The sequence below is a fragment of the Phocoena phocoena genome, chromosome 16, assembly GCF_963924675.1.
Source record: "Phocoena phocoena chromosome 16, mPhoPho1.1, whole genome shotgun sequence".
Taxonomy (NCBI): Eukaryota; Metazoa; Chordata; class Mammalia; order Artiodactyla; family Phocoenidae; genus Phocoena; species Phocoena phocoena.
In genome coordinates this window covers 62,255,968-62,277,991 of record NC_089234.1, presented here as the reverse complement: position 1 = coordinate 62,277,991, position 22,024 = coordinate 62,255,968, and the positions used below count along the sequence as shown (strand labels likewise).

The following is a 22,024-nucleotide window of genomic DNA, read 5'->3' as shown; positions in this document are numbered from 1 at the left end:
AGCAAAGTGATTCAGTTATACATATATCCATTCTTTTTCAGATTATTTTCCCATATAGGTTATTACAGAATACTGAGTAGAGTTTCCTGTGCTGTACAGTAGGTCATTGTTGATTATCTGTTTTATATATAATTGTGTGTATATGTTAACCCCAAACCCCTAATTTATCCCTCCCCTCCACCTTTCCCCTTTGGTAACCATAAGTTTGTTTTCCAAGTCTGTGAGTCTGTTTCTGTTTTGTAAATAAGTTCATTTGTATCATTTTTTTAGATTCCACATATAAGTGATAACATATGATGTTTGTTTTCTCTGTCTGACTTACTTTACTTAGTATGATAATCTGTAGGTCCATCCATGTTGCTGCAAATGGCATTATTTCATTGTTTTTTTATGGCTGAGTAATATTCCATTGTATAAATGTACCACATCTTTATCCATTCCTCTGTCAATGGACATTTAGGTTGCTTCCATATCTTGGCTATTATAAATAGTGCTGCAATGAACACTGGGGTGCATGTATCTTTTTTTTTAAGGAAGAACCATTGTGTTGTATACTTTATTTTTTTTATTTTATTTTTCAATTTATTTTATTTTTTAAAATTTTTGGCTGCGTTGGGTCTTCATCGCTGCGCACGGGCTTTTTCTAGCTGTGGCGAGCAGGGGCTACTCTTTGTTGCAGTGAGTGGGCTTCTTGTGGAGCACAGGCTCTAGGCGCGCGGGCTTCAGTAGTTGCAGCACGTGCGCTCAGTAGTTGTGGCTCGCGGGCTCTAGAGCGCAGCCTCAGTAGTTGTGGTGCACGGGCTCAGTTGCTCCGCGGCATGTGGGATCTTCCTGGACCAGGGCTCGAACCCGTGTCCCCTGCATTTGCAGGCGGATCCTTAACCACTGCACTACCAGGGAAGCCCTGACTGATGTTCGTATTTTTTTCTTTTTGGCCGTGCCACACAGCCTGTGGTTCCCAAACTAGGGATTGAATCCGGGCCCATGGCAGTGAAAGCACAGTCCTAACCACTGGACCCCAGGGAATTCTTTCCCCTGATGTCCTTATAAGGGGAAATTTGGAAACAAGCACACAGGGAGAACACTCTGTGTACATTAGGGTTATGCTGCCACAAGCCAGGAACTATCAAAAGCAGGGAGAGGCCTGGAACAGATCCTTCCCAATAGTCTTCAGAGGGAGCATGGGCCTGCTGATACCTGGATCTCGGACTTCTAGCTTCCAGAACAGTGAGGCAATACATTTCTCTTGTTTAGCCCATCCAGTTTGTGGTACTTGGTTATGGTAGCCTAGCAAGTGAATACAAGAGTATTTTACATTCCTTACCTGAACAGAGGAGTGGAAGCTTTCTACAGAGGATCTCATACAGAACTATTGCTGACATTTCTTCTGACTAGTGTTCTATCCCCTTTCCTTTCCATAAATTTGGGCGGATGATTCCTATTTATTGGACTAATACTTGTGAAGTCCCCCACTTTGTATAGTCTTTCATTAGAAAACATATTTCTTACCGTAACAAATCACTTCAGAAATCACGTATTACAATGACTGAGGCAGCATTTAACAACAGAACTTACAAAAGGAATAAGAGAAATATTACTAAAATCTGAATGCTGATGTTTCTAGTCCTGGACCAGACAAGAAGGCATAGACCTGTTTTTCTCTACTTCTCCTGCTAAGCACAGCTATAGACCCTGGAGATGATAAGACACAACCAAGAACTCTGAAAGGTGCTAAGAAGGCAAGCTGGTTTGGGCCCCCAGGACCAGGGAACAGCAGTGACAGGGCACATGCATCCTACCACCATCAGGAGGAGGAGAAGAGTCCTTCCCAACCCCTAACCTAGCAACAGAAGGCAGTCCAGATAGGCTCATTCCTCCACCTCCCCCATAGGGAATGGGGGTCCCTCTGGTAGGCATGACACTACCTGGCAAGGGGGCTCATTGGGAGCCCAGGCAGAAATAAACAACCAGGGAGGCACTCTCCTTCCGCACAAGGCCTGAGACTCCCCTTTTCCACCAAGAGTTACCTAGGTAGGCGGGTGAGCTGAGCCTGAGGGAGAAATCCAGCTATAATGGGTAGACCAGTTCAGGAAGCTTCTTTATCCCTGTAGCCTAAGACTCTCCTCCTCCACCAAGAGATACTGAGCCCCCTCAGGCAGCACCAGCAGGAACCAACAGAAGCCCCAGTGGCACTAGATAAACCAAGCTGACCAAAATAACACTGCAAAGCTGCTGAAAATTAAACTGCCATTAAAACCACAGTCCACAAAAGCAGGCCAAGACCCATGTGCTAACCCTAAATAGGGTGGTGCCTGCTAAAAGATTTAAATGGATCCTAGTGTCTCCTAACATAACAGACAAAATGTCTAGGATATTATTAACAATCACCCATCATAACAACAACCAAGAAAATCACAACTTGATTGAGAAAACACAGTCAGTGGATGCCAACACTGACCTGAGATTATAGAGCTAAATAAGTAGACGGGCTAGGATTAAAAACTCAGGTCTGCACAGCTCCAAAGCCACGAATTTAATCACAAAACTATCTTGGCTGATGGCTCACAATGGGATGATAGGAATTAGGTAAGAGTATAGTATCAAGACTGCTGTAAATATAAGGGATTTCATTTTCAGGTGCCTACAAATAAAGTCAGTTTTAGTCTAATAAATAAAAGTGAATTATAAGATCATTCACAGAAAACAAATACCAAACAGCACCCAAGCCTGCTTGGTAGTGTTAGGCTTCAGGTTAAAATAAATATATCATAAACCAAGTTTCAATAAAATAATTTTATTTCCTAACACATGGCAAACATATACATCCAATACGTACTTATCTTGGACATTTATTCACAGATGACTTCCAAACTACAACTGTCTTGATATTTAAGCAGGAACTAAAAGTTATCTTAGTTGATATGAAAGATGCTTTTAGATGGATAACAGTATGGATATATTGGATTGGTCACAGCAGAATTTGATTGATTAGTTTTATAAATTTAAAGCTTGGAAAAGTTACTACTTTTGCATCTAATGCTTTCAGACGAAAAGGATGCAGCAATATCAGCTTGTATTCCAGAGAAATTTCCTTAGTTTTTCTGGTGATGGAACCACTTATCCACTGTAGTCAGGGAAAAGAAAAAATTAGAATCCCTGTTAGGAATCAAAATTACACCCAACATATAACAATGAATAATATATTTGCTTTAATGTATCCTCCTATGGATTACATTAAAACAAACCTACATACATGCAAAGCTTCACTACAGCAAAAACAGGTAATTTACCAGTGTTTTCTTTTGGGCTGCTTTACTCTTGATGCTGATCCTATGGACATGCAGTTCTCACAAGAAGAACCTTACAGAGAATTCTAACATCTAAAGGTGGAAAGAACTGTTTCCTGGGTGAAGCAGCCTGGGGCCAGATGGGGACGAAGAGCCCAGCCTGCTCCAACCTCCACAAGGCATCTACCAGGAACTCCGAGAACAGTGGGTCATGGTCATGCTGTCACAGCGGTGGCCCTAAATGTGGTAGGTACAGCCATTTTTCTTCCCACATATGCTACAGAACTCTAAAAATGCTTCTTCTCCCTGTCCTTCTCTTTCTCTGTATGTATGTGGTATGTAAGACGTATCTATAGATACAGATGTAATTTTCCACACATATGCATAATGTTGAATGTAATTTTACTAGATATAGATCTTACCATCTGTTGGTATTGTGCAGGCAGGTTCATGTGGTGGTAACTAAAATAAAATGTTAAAATGTATTAGTCTAATCCCAGAAAAAGAATAAGCTAAACAAGTATACTGATACAAAAATTAAAAGGAATCTAAACAGAAGACAACTATCCCAATTTTTAGGTCCTAAAAATAATTTACAATAGATAGTAACAATGCAGAGCTTGCTCTACTGCTAAGAAATGCTAACAAATTCAAACCTCTTACCTTTTAATGACATACAGGAGAATAAATAAAAATAAATTTGTTACAGCAGAAACTAACACAACATTGTAAAGCAACTATACTCCAATTTAAAAAAACCTGCTTTTTGAAATAATTAAAAAACCAACATATGTATATATAAAGGTTTTATATATACACACATATATATAAAATGTAGGCAGAATGTTCTCATTGAAAAGTTATGATTGTTAACCAATGGCTTATCCCTTCCAATTTATCTTATTCATCTCAACTTTGTTGTCAAAATTCATATATAAATAAAATAAATCTAAATGTATTGGCTTCATCATTAAATTGTCCTTTTCCCTTGTATTACCCTGTTTACAAGGCTGTAAAGTCAGACCTCATTTTCATTTGTTTTCCTTATTATTGTAAATGAGAATAATTTTAGACAATCTTCAGTCTTTAGGTTAATACAAATCAGATCATTAAAAATAATACAAAAACAAAATTATTTCTTTGATGGACAGTTTACTTCCTCACATGAAATTCTCCTCTAGGACTATAAACCACTCCTGCAACGGTACCTGAAATTTGGTAACTTTCTCATTCCTTGCTATGACCAAGTCAAATAAGTTCCCATTGGTACTTTTGTGAAAAATGGCTTATGATAAGTACTCAGGCACTTGGGTTACTTAGAACATTCTGGAGTCATTTTGATTTTTACAAATTGTCCTACTTTGTTATCTGCCCAATATAGTGTTGGCTAGGACCCTCCTCAGGTTTCCCCTCAGTCAAATGTCTACTTGTATTTATGGTTTGTAATTTCAAGATCTTACATTGTAATATGTGTACAGGACATCCTCAAATATTTATTGAAGGTACTTTCCCTCCCCATTCAACACCCCATTTTTTGGCCACCAGGCGTGTTCTTTTTCAAGGAAACCTTTACTTACAGCATCCACAATGGCTTTGGCAGCATCAGGATCACACTGGAAGGGGCTCTCAAACACTGTGGTATTCATGCTATTGAACAAAGGAAAATTGTCATGAGTCACAGTAACAAAAACTTCTCTCTTATTATTAATAACTCTCTCTTGTTAAAAATAACAAGTTGAGGTGGTAGGCCAGATGAGATTCAAGTCTGGCTTAGTTGAAAGCTTTCTCACCTATATTAAATATTCTAATTATTTAATATACAGCTATTCTTGTGGTCAATTTTACTCAAATCCCTTAACAAGTTCAGATTTTAAAGTATGTGATTGAATGCAGTGTAATTCTCAATGAAAGAGCTAAGATGCAAATGAAAATGACAAAGATATCTTTCCTAATTAGATAAAATGAAAAAAACAAAAAACAAAAAAATCCAGTTTCTGTCAGTGTTGACATCTGAGATAGACACTCCTGGCAGGAGTAACACCTGGTTCAATATTCCTGAAAAATAATCTGGTAAAATGTGTCCACAACAAAATAAAAAAAGAAAAAGTAAGAGACAAAAATAAAAAAACAAACAAAAAAATGTGTCTAAAATCTTTTAAAAAGCACATACTCTTTGATAGATAAATTCCACACCTCAGAATTCAGAGATTTAAACTATGATGTACAAAGATGTTCAACATACACGATTTCACTATTGGTAAGAGTGAAAACTTGGAAGTAACCAAAATGTCCAACGACAGGGATGATTAAAAATGATTTATCCATGAGATGGAATATTACACAGATGGAATGTTATATAGTAGGAAAGTATTATATTCTTAATGACATGAGAAATGCTTATAGTGTTAACTTTTTTAAACCATAAAACAAATTGTATATACAATATGATCCTAATTATTTTTGAAAATATTATATACAAAGGACTGTAAAAAGAAAAAACTCTAAATGTTAATAAGAGTATGGAAAAACTGTGATTAAAATGATTTTTTAAAAACATTTTTTGGTTAACTATAGTTCAAAATTTCCTATGTATTAAATTATTGTGTATTATTATAACATGGGTATGATCAGAAATATTCTATTAAAATGAAAAATAAATATCTTCAGTTACCTGCCACTTAACATGCATTAAGCCCATTTCCATAGAAATAATAGGACACCACAAAATAGAGAAGTTATTAAAAGCAAAGTCTCATGATTGTACATTTTCACACAAATGTGTAAGTGTACTCAGTTTTTCCTGTTTGTGGAGAGACAATGTTTGCATTTTACAGGACATTATTCTGATTTACAGAACAGAAGATTCCTGAGAATTATTTTTACATTAGGATTTTCTCACAATCAGAAAAAAATCTTACTACCCAGATAAACTGACATGTATTTAAAAAAGTAATTACACATATATAGTTAGAAAATTCAGAAAGTCACAAATTGAAAGCCTCTCTCCCTCCCATCTCCAAATGGTTGTCTCCAAAGGCAATCATTATCTATAGCTCTTGTTTCCCTCCAGAAAAAAAAATTTAAATATAAACAGATGCTGGGTGTGTGTGTGTATCTCACCTTGCATAAATGGGATCATACTAAATATACTACTATGGACTTTGCTTTTCTCACTTAATATATTTTGGTTGTCTTTCCTTATCAACATAGAGAGAACTTTCTTTTTTTTTACTGTGACATATACTGTTCTATTATATGGATGTGCTTAACCATTACATTTTGGTTGCTTCTAACTTTTTGCTATTATAAATGACACTGCAATGAACATCCTTATACATAAATCTTTTGGGACTGTATCTATAGGATACATTCCTAGTAGTGGTTCTACAAAGAAATACATGCATTTAAAATTTTGGGCTGAATATTGTCAAATTGCCCTTCACAAAGGTTGTACCCATTTAAACTCTCACCAACCATATAGACAGATAGATAGATAGACAGATAGATAGATATAGATATTCTTGCCATCCCGGCTATCATTTAATTTTTTAAAATTTTGCAAAGCTACTGGGAGATAACACTATCTTTCTGAGCTGCATTTTAAATTATAAAATGAGGACTTCCCTGGTGGCACAATGGTTAAGAATCCGCCTGCCAATGCAGCGGACACAGGTTCAATCTCTGGTCTGGGAAGATCCCACATGCTGCGGAGCAACTAAGCCCATGTGCTACAACTACCGAGCCTGCACTCTAGAGCCCACGTGCTGCACCTACTGAGCCCGCGTGCTGCAACTACTGAAGCCCACACGCCTAGAGCCCATGCTCTGCAACAAGAGAAGCCACCGCAATGGAAAGCCTGCGCACCGCAACGAACAGTAGCCCCCGCTCGCCACAACTAGAGAAAGCCCGCGCACAGCAACAAAGACCCAACACGGCCAAAAAAAAAAGAATAAACTAATTCCACTACGAATGAAATAAACAAATCCTGAAAGAATTTATTTAAAAAAATTATAAAATGAGACTGTACATCTTCTTATCTGTAAATTTTCTTTTTATATCTGTTCCTCTCCTTCTATTGAATTATTCTTTTTCTTATCAATTAGAATAAGCTATTTATAAATTAAGGAATTTAGCCCTCTGTCATGTGTTGTTTAAGCAGAAACTGGGAAAAATTGTCTCCTGATACATAAAAAAAATAATATCACAAGTAAATCTTTCTTTTATGGATTTTGAGTTTGTCTTCTGTTTGGAAAGGTCTTCCCTATTACAAGCTAATGAATAAATTCACCTATACTTTTTCTAGAATTTTCTCACATTACAATTTATCTGTCTGTAATTAAATGCTGATGTAAGACTAGGGTTACAAACCCTAGTTTGCAGCCAGCACCCAGTTAACATGTGGATATAAAGTAGTTAGAGGTAAGAACACTGGTGCTGGGTTGCTTGCGCAGGGCACTTGTGGAGCACCTGCCTGGTTACAGCACCTTTCCAAAATGAAACGGCCACGGCCATGAGGGTGGTTGCCAGTGTGTATATCTGGCGTAAGGAATGTAAGGAGTGAGATAGAAATCTAGTCTTATTTTCTTCCTAAACAGTGGTTGGTCCAAACCACTCATTTAAAACACCTTCTTTATTATAAATTGAATTCCCATACATCTTTAGATCTACTTTAGGTCTATCAAACTCTAACAGAACTGAATAATTTGACTTTCTTCTTCAGTACCAAATTCTTAGTAAAACAATATTACTAAACAGTACCAAAATAATTAACACTCTTCCTCACCACCACTACCCTTACTTTTTTCAGAACTTCCCTTGTTATTCTGAGATGCAGATTTTTTTCTAGAGGAAACTGAATGTTATTCATGAATATATACCTTTCTATTTAACATCTTTTATATTTCTCAATAGAGTCAAACTTTTCTTCTTCTGGGTCCTTCAGGTTTCTTATTTATACTGTGTTTTGTTTTTAAATACTATTCTACATGAGATATTTTCCTCCATTATAGTTTCTGTTACACTTCATATAGAAAGCTAGCAATGTCCATATATACTCATTTTGTAATTATTCACCTTGCTGAGTTCTTTTTTCTAGGGTTTTCTGGGTACACAATCATATCATCTGCAACAATTTGCTCCCCCTTTTCCAATATTCCTGCATCTTCTTTCTCTTATTTACTTCATCAACTAGTATTTCCAGAACAACACTAGTTAAGCGGTAATGGTGGGCATTCTTTTATAATCTTTAAAAGAGGAAGTACCGTACTAAAGATGATCTGGGGCCAGACAGACTTGGATGCGAGTCCTAACTCCAAAATGCTTACTGTGGTATGACTTTGGTTAAGTTTAATCTCCCTGCATCTGTGTTGCAGGCTTGGCAAATACTAACTGCTCAGTCATATTAGCTATTAGTAGTAGTAGTAGTTAATTCAGTGTGCATAGTAGATCCTGGTTTAGTTGTAATGAACCTTACATATTCACATCAGAGAATACCAACCCTTGAACTCAACCTGATTATACCCATCCCATTCTGAGCACCCTGATGCTAGGCAGGTTTTCCCGATTAGCCTTACAAAGCTCTGATCTCACTGCGCCCTTTATAGTTTTAGTTTGTACTTATTCAGAGAGTATCTTGTGGCATTTTTCAGTTGTTTATATAGTTACTTTCTGTAAAGAAAAAAAATGTTGCCTGCCATTCCAGTTCTACAAGGATCAAGCCATTAGCCACTACAGTCACCCATGGACAGTGAGCCCTGAGGGGAATTCAGGATGGAGAAAACCAGGAAACATTTGGGTATATTGGCCCCTAGATAGTTAACATGCATTTCTAAGAAAAAATTTTACATGACCCCAGATTCTTGCCTCTTCCCATACACAGAAAAACACTAAAATCATTAACTCGAGAGGTCTCTTCTTTATGAATAGCAGTAATCTTTTTATGCTTGACTACATGTTTTCCCGGCAAAAAAGTTCATATATATCCTGGCTCCTCCCTTATCTCTCCGGAGCAGTTCCTCAGAGCTATCTGAGAGGCTATCTTCCGGGCTACAGTCCTCGAATAAAACTTAACTCACAACCTTCCCATTGTGTGGTTTTTCTTTCAGTCTACACTTCCTACTGACTTAATAAGCATTGACAAAACCAGTCTCTTTCCCTAAGTGAATGTAACGGTGGAGTATGTTAAGGTAATTAAAACCTCTGGAGTAAGCTAGTCTGCTTTCTGTGTTAAACATGCAGAAAAGAGTTAATGCTTACCAACTGATTCCTTTTCCATCAGTTTTCTTAGTCACTAATGCTCTCCAATAGTCATGAGTGCTTTTAATAATATCAATTGCAAAGTCCTATAATTTGAAGAGATATACGTTAGAATAATAGAAACGTATTCTTTTCTTATTCTCAATATTTTCCCAAAGCCTGATAACTTTGTCTCTTTTGAATCACTTCTTTCTATCAAAAATGAAAGAAATCATTTAAATGAATAAATCAACATCAAGCCTGTCGTGTGTCTTTAGACATCTGTTTTATGATCATATTGTCTTTAGATGATAACAATATGGTTAAATTATAAGTCTCAATACAAATAGGCCTAAAGCTACAGTTCTGAGTGACACATTACCTTATCTTTAAATTCTGCGTCGAAAGCAAACTGGTTCTCAGGTTTTCCATCAGGAACCTTGTACCTTCTAAACCAGTCCACAGTAGCTTCCAGGTAGCCAGGTTTCAGCCGCTTGACATCATTAATATCTAAGAAGAGAATAAGATTCTCTTCTCAGATTGCAAGATGTGTATGTAATTATTTATGCATTCAATAAAAATATCAAGTGCGTACTTTGAAAGAGCTGCGGGATGGATTATCAAAAACTTTCAAGACAATGTTAGAGCTAACACCTTGTTGAGAAGAGAACACATACAAACATTAAAAGGAAATCATCGGGGCTTCCCTGGTGGTGCAATGGTTAAGAATCCGCCTGCCAGTGCAGGGGACACAGGTTTGAGCCCTGATCTGGGAAGATGCCACATGCCACAGAGCAAATAAGCCCATGCGCCACAACTACTGAGCCTGCGCCCTAGAGCCCTTGAGCCACAACTACTGAGCCCTTGCACCACAACTACTGAAGCCTGCGCGCCTAGAGCCCATGCTCCGCAACAAGAGAAGCCACCACAGTGAGAAGCCTGGGCGCTGCAGAGAAGAGTAGCCCCCGCTCGCCTCAACTAGAGAAAGCCCGCGAAGCAACTAAGACCCAATGCAGCCAAAAATAAATTAAATAAATAAATAAAAGGAAATCATCTAGTGTCTTAAAATAGCTCTGACATTAAGTATACTAAGAGAACAATCAGTACCATAGTGACTCCTACTAGATAAGAGAAGGGAGAAATAACTGGCAGCTACATAATGAGAATAGTTTGGCAGGTGTACATAACTTCTAAGAGATGGACAGAAGATACCAAAAGACAGGTTGAGGCTGTATTCGAGGATCACACCCCAATTACATACAAAAAGACAAGAAAAATGCATTATACATATTCATTGATAGGTTACATATTAAATGTGAATAGGCTTTTCTCACTCTACAGTATAGGCATTCAGTATCACAATACTTTAGTTCTGGCCAACAAAAAAAAAGTGTCCTGTGTAAAAAAACTTTTAAAAGTTTCTGTACAGCCATTAACAGCGCCTAGCCTCAATGTCATCAAACTCAAGTTTAAATGACTGAACTGCTTCTCAATGCAAACAAATATTAGATACATGTGCAAAAAAAAAAAAAAAAATCCACCAGGAAAATTGTAATTGGAAGGAGGAATACATTCAACAACAGCTTATTTATATTTCTATAAAATAACTTTGCTTAAGCCTAGTTTATAATCTACATAGTTAAAGAATACCATGCATTTTATTATCAGGGTACCACTAAAAGTATGGAAAGGTTACAAACTGAACTGGGAAACGTTTAAACACTGATAAATTTCAAGGAACTTAGAATTCATATAAAACATGTCACCTGATACAGAAATAGTTTGAAAATCCAGAAATCCAAAATACAAGTGTAGGGTATCTTCCAACAAATTTTCCATCCAGTTCTATTCCTTAGGAATACCAACTGGGTGTCCGACAATTCAATTATGACACTATCTAACTGGAGTTAGCATCAAGTCCCACAGTCAGAGGGTTCAGTTCCACAAGACTGATCCCACTTCAGACGCTGGTCGCCAAGTCCCAGGCCACCCATACTTCTGACCAACAGCTATAAATCAGAGTTCCCTACAACTCTCTCCTCAGGTTTGATAATTGGCTAGAAATACTCACAAAACTCAAGAAAACACTGTGCTATGCTTACTGGTTTAGTATAAAGGATACAACTAAGAAACAGTCCAATGTTGGAGATGCATCGGGCACAGTATGCGGGGTGCATAGTTTCCATGCCCTCTGGTGGGGAGGCGTGCCACCCTCCCAGCAATTCAGTGCGTTCACCAACTTACAAGTGCTCTACATCTCGTGACTCCAGACTTTTTATGGAGCCTCCCCTCCCGATCCCAGAGGTCAGTGGTTGGGGCTGGAGGTTCCCACCCTCTAATCATTCAGTTTTTCTGTTGACTGAACTGGTCTGAGGCTAGCTAGGGGCCCCACCGTAAGTCACCTTATTAGCATAAGCTCAGGGGTGATGAAAGGGGCTCATTATGAATAAAAAAGACACTCGTCACTCAGGAAAGTCCAAGTGTTTTAGGAGTTCCTTGCCAGGAACTGGAGACAAAGATCAAACATATTTTTGTATTACATTGCAGCAAGGAAAAATATAACAGTTGATTAACTCACTGACTGTGAACCAGGTATTGAAAGGTATGCTGGATCCTGACTAGGGAACTGTGAACACCAGACCCAGAGGAAAAAAGTAGGAGAAAAGAACTCAGTCAATTTTTGTTCCTCCAGTTGTACATTATACACGTACAGACAAAGCCAGTGGTCTGCCGAGCTCCCTGAACTGCCTCCTGATGCCACATCAAGATCCTACCAAAGACAAGGACTTCCCTGGCAGTCCAGTGGTTAGGACTGTGCTTTCATTGCCAAAGGCCCAGGTTCACTCCCTGGTCAGGGAACTAAGATCTCACAAACCACATGGCAAAACAAACAAACAAACAAAAAACCCCCCCCAGGATTAAAATATAAAAATAGCCCCCCAATAAGTCACTGAATTTCAGAATAAAATTAATTAAAAAATAAAAAAGATCCTACCAAAGACAGCACCAGTTCTGTGCTGTTCCCTGGATTCAGCCTCTAACCAGCATGCAACCATGTGCATAAAATGCTCAATTTCCTGATGCCCACAACTGAGGCAGAAGGGTCACTGGCCGTCGTGGGCTCACAATAACAAAGGGGATCAACATGGCCAACTTGGTTGCTTTACTGGGTAGGCCATCCTCTTCCATGGCTGTGTGTGTATCCCTCCCAAAGTTGTGGCTTGTCAAGAGTTCTACTCTTAGTTAGTTCTACCTAATACTCTTCCAGTTATAACTGATGATGGACATTGCCTTAGGCTGACATTTAAGGAAAGCTGCATACTGCTTGCATCATGGGGCCAGCCCGCCAGAGAAAATTTTAGGGTCCTAATAACCTCTACTGCAGGGAAATGACACCCAGAAAATTGTGCTGATGTAATGATGGCGTGGCTTCATTAACTGTGGCCAAAGCACGCTATTTAGCATGTGCACTCTTGTGTAAATAGCACATCTGAAAAATGGACACACACACCTACATTTAGAATCAGAGCTAAATGTAGGAATGCATTCTCATTGTACAAAATTTAGTCAATACAGAAGTATCTGAAACAAAAAGTCAGACTCTTTTCATCTTTCTTCCCAATGTACTATTAAAGGTTGGCGTTGAGTCTTTTCTAAATGAGTTTACATATAATTTGCATATATTTAAATATATATGAGATCATACTCTGTAAAACAGCAGAAAGAAATAATGTAAGTGCTATATTTACAAAATTCTTAGAAGGAAACATAACTAAGTCTTTGTGACCTTGGATTAGGCAATGGTTTCTTAGATAATGATACCAAAAGCACAAGCAATAAAAAAACAGACTACATCAAAACGAAAAACTTGAGTGCTTCAAAGGATACCATTAAGAAAACGAAAGGACAGGGCTTCCCTGGTGGCGCAGTGGTTGAGAGTCCGCCTGCTGATGCAGGGGACGCGGGTTCGTGCCCCGGTCCGGGAGGATCCCGCGTGCCGTGGGGTGGCTGGGCCCGTGAGCCATGGCCGCTGAGCCTGTGCTCCGCAACGGGAGAGGCCACAACAGTGAGAGGCCCACGTACCGCAAAAAAAAAAAAAAAAAAAAAAAGAAAAAAAAAAAGAAAATGAAAATGAAAGGACAAATCCACAAAATGTAAGAAAATACAGACAAATCATATATCTGATAAAGGTTTAGTATCCAAAACATGTAAGTACTCTTATAACTCAAAAATAAAAAGACACACCCCACTAGAAGGGTTATAATTTAAAAAGATAAATAACAACTAGTGCTGGCAAAGAAGTAGAAAAATCAGAACCTTATGCACTGCTGGCAGGACTGTAAGATGGTGCAGCCGCTTTGGAAAAAAGTTTGGCAGTTTCTCAAGAGGCTAAACATAAGAGTTACCATATGACTCAGGAACTCCACTCCTAGGTATATACACCCAAGAGGATTAAAAACACACGTCCACACAAAAACTTGTACAGGAATATTCATAGCAGCTGCATTATTCCTAATAGCCAAAAACAACCCAAATGTCCATCAACAGATGAACGGACAAACAAAATGTGATATATATCTATATAATAGAATATAACTCAGCCATTAAAAAAATGAGTACTGATACATGCTACAACATGGATGAACCTAGAAAACCTTATGCTAAGTAAAAGAAACCTGACACAAAAAGGCCACATATTTTACAATTCCATGTATATGAAATATCCAGAATAGGCAAATTTATGGACACAGAAAGCAGATTAGTGGTTGTCGGGTCCTGGGAGGAGGAGGGAACAGGGAGTGACTACTAAAAGGTACAGAGTTTCTCTTTGGGGTGATGTAAATGTTCTAGAATGAGATGAGTGGTGAGTTGCACAACACTGTGAATGTACTAAATGCCACTGAATTTGTACACTTTAAAATAGTTCAAATGGTGAATTTTATGTTAATTTCACCACCAAAAAAAAAAGGGAATGAAGTACTGATACACGTTACAATGTGGATGAACCTTGAAACCAGTATGCTAACTGAAAGAAGCCGGATATCATGTGACCCCATTTATGTGAAATTTTCAGAATAGGAAAATCCATAAAGACAGACAATAGACTGGTAGTCGTCAGGGACTGAGCAATGTGGGGATAGGGGGTGACTGCTAATGGACATGGGGCTTCCTGTCAGAGTGGTGAAAATGTTCTGGAATTAGATAGTGGTAATGGTTAACAGACTAGTGTATGTATCAAAAACCATAGAACTGTACACTTTAAAATGGTGAATTTTATGGCATGTGGATTATATCTCAGTTTTCAAATTTTTAAAAATAAATAAATAGAGCAACTAAGTGTTAGCATGTGGGGAAGGAAAGAAGAAAACAGGAAATACAAACTACCAGATTTGTTCTTTCCTGGAATGAAGGAGAAAGTTTACTTAGTTAACCACAGAAGTTCAGTAGTAGAAATAACAATGCTTTGTTAAATGTTTTGCTCCTCCATTCTTTAACAGTTTGAAGGCATGGGCTTACAACTCTGTCATTACAGGTTAAGTTTGTTGCTGGGTAAGATTTAGGTATAAAGACTTCAGACCCTACAAATATTTCTTACCGTTATAATTGGCTGCATCAGGATCATCCACGTTAATGGCAATGACTTTCCAGTCGGTTTCCCCTTCATCGATCATAGCCAGTATGCCCAGAACTTTCACCCTGATTATTTCCCCTCTTGCACATACCTGAAAGTCAAAAACCACAGCCAGGTCAATACTACAGAATGAAACTTTGGAAGAAAAGTTTTACTTGGTGGATAATAGGAAACGAGGAAGAGCCAAATTTCTGCAAACTTAAGATTGTTCCTTTAAGCAATTTTTAAAAAGCTAGGAGGGACCTTCAAGATGGAGGAGGAGTAAGATGTGGAGATCCACCTTCCACCCCACAAATACATCAAAAATACATCTACATGTGGAACAACGCCTACAGAACACCTACTGAATGCTGGCAGAAGACCTCAGACTTCCCAAAAGGGTCTTGGTGCTCCAGCCAGGTGTCAGGCCAGAGCCTCTGAGGTGGGAGAGGCGAATTCAGGACATTGGATCACCAGAGACCTCCTGGCCCCACGTAATATCAATCAGCGAGAGCTCTCCCAGAGATCTCTGTCTCAAAGCTAAGACCCAGCTCCATTCAATGACCAGCAAGCTCCAGTGCTGGATACACCATGACAAACAACCAGCAAGACAGGAACACAACCCCACCCGTTAGCAGAGAGGCTGTCTAAAATCATACTAAGTTCACAGACACCCCAAAACACACCACCGGATGCGATCCTGCCCACCAGAAACACAAGATCCAGCTCATCCACCAGAACACAGGCACCAGTCCCCCCGACCAGGAAGCCTACACAAGCCACTGAACCAACCTTACCCACTGGGCACAGACACCAAAAATAATAGGAACTACGAACCTGCAGCCTGTGAAAAGGACACCCCAAACATTGTAAGTTAAGCAAAATGAGAAGACAGAGAAATACGCAGCAGATGAAGAAGCAAGGTAAAAACCCACCAGACCAAACAAATGAAGAGGAAATAGGCAGTCTACCTGGAAAAGAATTGAGAGTAATGATAGTAAAGATGATCCAAAATCCTGGAACTAGAATGGAGAAAATACAAGAAACGTTTAACAAGAACCTAGAAGAACTAAAGAGCAAACAAACAATGACAAACAACACAATAAATGAAATTAAAAATTCTCTAGAAGGAGTCAATAGCAGAATAATGGAGGCAGAAGAACAAATAAGTGACCTGGAAGATAAAATAGTGGAAATAACTACCGCAGAGCAGAATAAAGAAAAAAGAATGAAAAGAATTGAGGAAAGTTTCGGAGACCTCTGGGACAACATTAAATGCACCAACATTTGAATTATAGGGGTCCCAGAAGAAGAAGAGAAAAAGAAAGGGACTGAGAAAATATTTGAAGAGATTATAATTGAAAATTTCCCTAATATGGGAAAGGAGAGAGTCAATCAAGTCCAGGGAAGAACAGAGAGTCCCATACAGGATAAATCCAAGGAGAAACACACCAAGACACATATTAATCAAACTATCAAAAATTAAATACAAAGAAAAAATATTAAAAGAAGCAAGGGAGGGCTTCTCTGGTGGTGTAGTGGTTAAGAATCTCCCTGCCAATGCAGGAGACACGGGTTCGAGCCCTGGTCCAGGAAGATCTCACATGCTGCAGAGCAACTAAGCCCGTGCACCAAAACTACTGAGCCTGTGCTCTAGAGCCTTCAAGCCAAGCTACTGAAGTCCGCGTGCCTAGAGCCCATGCTCCGCAACAACAGAAGCCACCACAATGAGAAGCCCGCGCACCGCAACAAAGAGTAGCCCCTGCTCACTGCAACTAGAGAAAGCCTACGCACAGCAACGAAGACCCAACGCAGCCCAAAATAAATAAATTTATTTTTTAAAAAAGCAGCAAGGAAAACGCAACAAATAACATACAAAGAAATTCCCATAAGGTTAACAGCTGATCTTTCAGCAGAAACTCTGCAAGCCAGAAGGGAGTGGCAGGACACATTTAAACTGATGAAAGGGAAAAACCTACAATGAAGGTTACTCTACCCAGCAAGGATCTCAACCAGATTCGAAGGAGAAATTAAAACCTTTACAGACAAGCAAAAGCTAAGAGAATTCAGCACCACCAAACCAGCTTTACAACAAATGCTAAAGGAAATTCTCTAGGCAGGAAACACAAGAGAAGGAAGAGACCTACAAAAACAAACCCAAAACAATTAAGAAAATGGTAATAGGACCATACATATGGATAATTACCTTAAATGTAAATGGATTAAATGCTCCCACCAAAAGACATAGACTGGATGAATGGATACAAAAACAAGACCTGTATATATGCTGTCTGCAAGAGACCCATTTCAGACCTAGGGACACATACAGACTGAAAATGAGGGGATGGAAAAAGATATTCCATGCAAATGGAAATCAAAAGAAAGCTGGAGTAGCAATTCTCATATCAGACAAAATAGACTTTAAAATAAAGACTATTACAAGAGATGAAGAAGGATATTACACAATGATCAAGGGATCAGACCAAGAGTATATAACAAATGTAAATATTTATGCACCCAACATAGAAGCACCTCAATACATAAGGCAAATGCAAACAGCCATAAAAGGGGAAATCGACAGTAACACAATAATAGTAGGGGACTTTAACACCCCACTTTCACCAATGGACAGATCATCCAAAATGAAAATAAATAAGGAAACAAGCTTTTAATGATACATTAAACAAGATGGACTTAACTGATATTTATAGGACATTCCATCCAAAAACAACAGAATACACTTTCTTCTCAAGTGTTCACAGAAGATTCTCCAGGATAGATCATACCTTGGGTTACAAATCAAGCCTTTAAATTTAAGAAAATTGAAAATGTATCAAGTACCTTTTCCGACCACAATGCTATGCGACTAGATACCAGTTACAGGAAAAAAACTGTAAAAAATACAAACACATGGAGGCTAAACAATATGCTACTAAATAACCAAGAAATCACTGAAGAAATCAAAGAGGAAATTAAAAAACACCTAGAAACAAATGACAATGAAAACACGATGACCCAAAACCTATGCAATGCAGCAAAAGCAGTTCTAAGAGGGAAGTTTATAGCAACACAATCCTACCTTAAGAAACAAGAAATATCTCAAATAAACAATCTAACCTTACACCTAAAGCAATTAGAGAATGAAGAACAAAAAAACCCCCAAAGTTAGCAGAAGGAAAGAAATCATAAAGTTCAGATCAGAAATAAAGGAAAAAGAAATGAAGGAAACGATAGCAAAGATCAATAAAACTAAAAGCTGGTTCTTTGAGAAGATAAACAAAATTGATAAACCATTAGCCAGACTCATCAAGAAAAAAAGGGAGAAGACTCAAATCAACAGAATTAGAAATGAAAAAGGAGAAGTAACAACTGACACTGCAGAAATACAAAGGATCATGAGAGATTACTACAAGCAACTCTATGCCAATAAAATGGACAACCTGGAAAAAATGGGCAAATTCTTAGAAAAGTACAACCTTCCAAGACTGAACTAGGAAGAAATAGAAAACATGAACAGACCAATCACAAGCACTGAAATTGAAACTGTGATTAAAAATCTTCCAACAAATAAAAGCCCAGGACCAGATGGCTTCACAGGCGAATTCTATCAAACATTTAGAGAAGAGCTAACACCTATACTTCTCAAACTCTTCCAAAATATAGCAGAGGGTGGAATACTCCCAAACTCATTCTATGAGGCCACCATCACTCTGATACCAAAACCAGACAAAGATGTTACAAAAAAAGAAAACTACAGGCCAGTATCACTGATGAACATAGATGCAAAAATCCTCAACAAAATACTAGCAAAATGAATCCAGCAACACATTAAAAGGATCATACACCACGATCAAGTGGGGTTTATCCCAGGAATGCAAGGATTCTTCAATATATGCAAATCAGTCAATGTGATACACCATATTAACAAATTGAAGGATAAAAACCATATGATAATCTCAATAGATGCAGAAAAACCTTTTGACAAAAGTCAACACCCATTTATGATAAAAGCCCTCCAGAAAGTAGGCATAGAGGGAACTTATCTCAACATAATAAAGGCCACATGTGACAAAACCCACAGCCAACATCGTTCTCAATGGTGAAAAACTGAAACCATTTCCACTAAGATCAGGAACAAGACAAGGATGTCCACTCTCACCACTATTATTCAACATAGTTTTGGAAGTTTTAGCCACAGCAATCAGAGAACAAAAAGAAATAAAAGGAATCCAAATCAGAAAAGAAGAAGTAAAGCTGTCACTGCTTGCAGATGACATGATACTATACATAGAGAATCCTAAAGATGCTACCAGAAAACTACTAGAGCTAATCAATGTATTTGGTAAAGTAGCGGGATACAAAATAATGCACAGAAATTTCTTGCATTCCTGTACACTAATGATGAAAAATCTGAAAGAGAAATTAAGGAAACACTCCCATTTACCATTGCAACAAAAAGAAAAAAATACCTAGGAATAAACGTACCTGAGGAGACAAACGACCTGTATGCAGAAAACTGAAAGGCACTGATGAAAGAAATTAAAGATGATACAAAGAGATGGAGAGATAGACCATGTTCCTGGACTGGAAGAATCAACATTGTGAAAATGACTATACTACCCAAAGCAATCTACAGATTCAATGCAATCCTTATCAAACTACCAATGGCATTTTTCACAGAACTAGAACAAAAAGTTTCACAATTTTTGTGGAAACACAAAAGACCCCGAAGAGCCAAAGCAATATTAAGAAAGAAAAATGGAGCTGGAGGAATCAGGCTCCCTGACTTCAGACTATACTACAAAGCTACAGTAATCAAGACAGTATGGTACTGGCACAAAAACAGAAATATAGATCAGTGGAACAGGACAGAAAGCCCTGAGAAAAACCCATGCACATATGGTCACCTTATCTTTAATAAAGGAGGCAAGAATATGCAATAGAGAAAAGACAGCCTCTTAAATAAGTGGTGCTGGGAAAACTGGACAGCTACATGAAAAGAATGAAATTAGAACACTCCCTAACACCATACACAAAAATAAACTCAAAATGGATTAAAGATCTAAATGTAAGGCCAGATACTATAAAACTCTTAGAGGAAAACACAGGCAGAACACTCTATGACATAAATCACAGCAAGATCCTTTTTGACCCACCACCTAGAGAAATGGAGATAAAAACAAAAATGAACAGGACCTAATGAAACTTAAAAGCTTTTGCACAGCAAAGGAAACCATAAACTAGACGAAAAGATAACCCTCAGAATGGGAGAAAGTATTTGCAAATGAAGCAGCTGACAAAGGATTAACTTCCAAAATATACAAGCAGCTCATGCAGCTCATGCAGCTCAATATCAAAAAAACAAACAACCCAATCCAAAAATGGGCAGAAGACCTAAATAGACATTTCTCCAAAGATATGCAGAATGCCAACAAACACATGAAAGGATGCTCAACGTCACTAATAATTAGAGAAATGTAAATCCAAACTAAAATGAGGTATCACTTTACACTGGTCAGAATGGCCATCATCAAAAAATCTACAAACAATAAATACTAGAGAGGGTGTGGAGAAAAGGGAACCCTCTTGCACTGTTGGCGGGAATGTAAATTGATACAGCCACTATGGAGAACAGTATGGAGGTTCCTTAAAAAACTAAAAATAGAACTACCATATGACCCAGCAAACCCACTACTGGGCATATACCCAGAGAAAACCATAATTCAAAAAGAGTCAAGTACCAAAATGTTCATTGCAGCTCTATTTACAATAGCCAGGACATGGAACCAACCTAAGTGTCCATCGACAGATGAATGGATAAAGATGATGTGCCACATATATACAGTGGAATATTGCTCAGCCATAAAAAGAAATGAAATTGAGTTATTTGTAGTGAGGTGGATGGACCTAGAGTCTGTCATACAGAGTGACGTAAGTCAGAAAGAGAAAAACAAATACCGTATGCTAACATATATATATGGAATCAAAAAAAAAAATGGTTCTGAAGAACCTAGGGGCAGGACAGGAATAAAGATGCAGATGTAGAGAATGGACTTGAGGACAAAGGGAGGGGGAAGGGTAAGCTGAGACAAAGTAAGAGAGTGGCATTGACATACATACACTATCGAATGTAAAACAGATAGCTAGTGGGAAGCAGCTGCATAGCACAGGAAGATCAGCTTGGTGCTTTGTGACCATCTAGAGGGGTGGGATAGGGAGGGATAGAGGGAGACACAAGAGGGAAGGGATATGGGGATATATGTATACATATAGCTGATTCACTTTGTTATACAGCAGAAACTAACAGAACAATGTAAAGCAATTATCAATAAAGATGTTAAAAAAAAAAGCTAAACAAATGTCCATTAGTCCCATCAGAGTTGAGGGTAATTAATGTTTTTAATCTGTCATCGATGGTGCTGAAGAAAAAGTCCTCCATAATTTATTTCAAATACCTATTTTAATGTACTTTCTTTACCTTTTATTTTATAGAAGTCACTGAGTTAGGCAAGTCATACAATATGCCTGAACTTGATGAGTTAAGCAACTGAATGACAACTTTCTTTTCAGTCGCTTAAGATTTTCTTGAAGCTGGGAAAGATCATAAAGAAAATAACTCTAGTCAGAATCTTAGAGCAACCCTACTTGAGAGAGGAATCCCTACCATAAATCTCCAACTCATGAGGTTACCTGGTTTGGGCCAATTCACTGGTCATTCCAAATCCTTAGGCAAGGTTTGCCTTGTTGCCTCCTGGTAGCCTTCATCTATTGACTACTCATCTGCCTTCTAAAGCAATGCAGAACATGTACAGTTCTTCCACACACATGCATACAATACACATTTTTTTCTAGGCTAGGTTTAAATGTACAAATTATAATGTAGAAATGCTTA

At 38.1% G+C, this 22,024-nt stretch overlaps 1 protein-coding gene across 1 annotated transcript in view; it reads right to left on the bottom strand.

The window, feature by feature from the left end:
- Positions 1 to 2,782: 2,782 nt before the first annotated feature.
- The window catches only part of PPA1 (inorganic pyrophosphatase 1), a 37,415-nt gene continuing 18,173 nt past the window's right edge, over positions 2,783 to 22,024 (bottom strand). Inside the window, exons 6-11 of the mRNA XM_065893868.1 lie at positions 15,118 to 15,244; positions 9,904 to 10,031; positions 9,543 to 9,628; positions 4,865 to 4,934; positions 3,710 to 3,749; positions 2,783 to 3,124 (exon numbers count right to left, since the gene is read on the bottom strand). Coding sequence (XP_065749940.1) covers positions 3,093 to 3,124; positions 3,710 to 3,749; positions 4,865 to 4,934; positions 9,543 to 9,628; positions 9,904 to 10,031; positions 15,118 to 15,244 — 483 coding nt within the window. The 3' untranslated portion in view covers positions 2,783 to 3,092. The remainder of the gene's footprint in view (positions 3,125 to 3,709; positions 3,750 to 4,864; positions 4,935 to 9,542; positions 9,629 to 9,903; positions 10,032 to 15,117; positions 15,245 to 22,024) is intronic.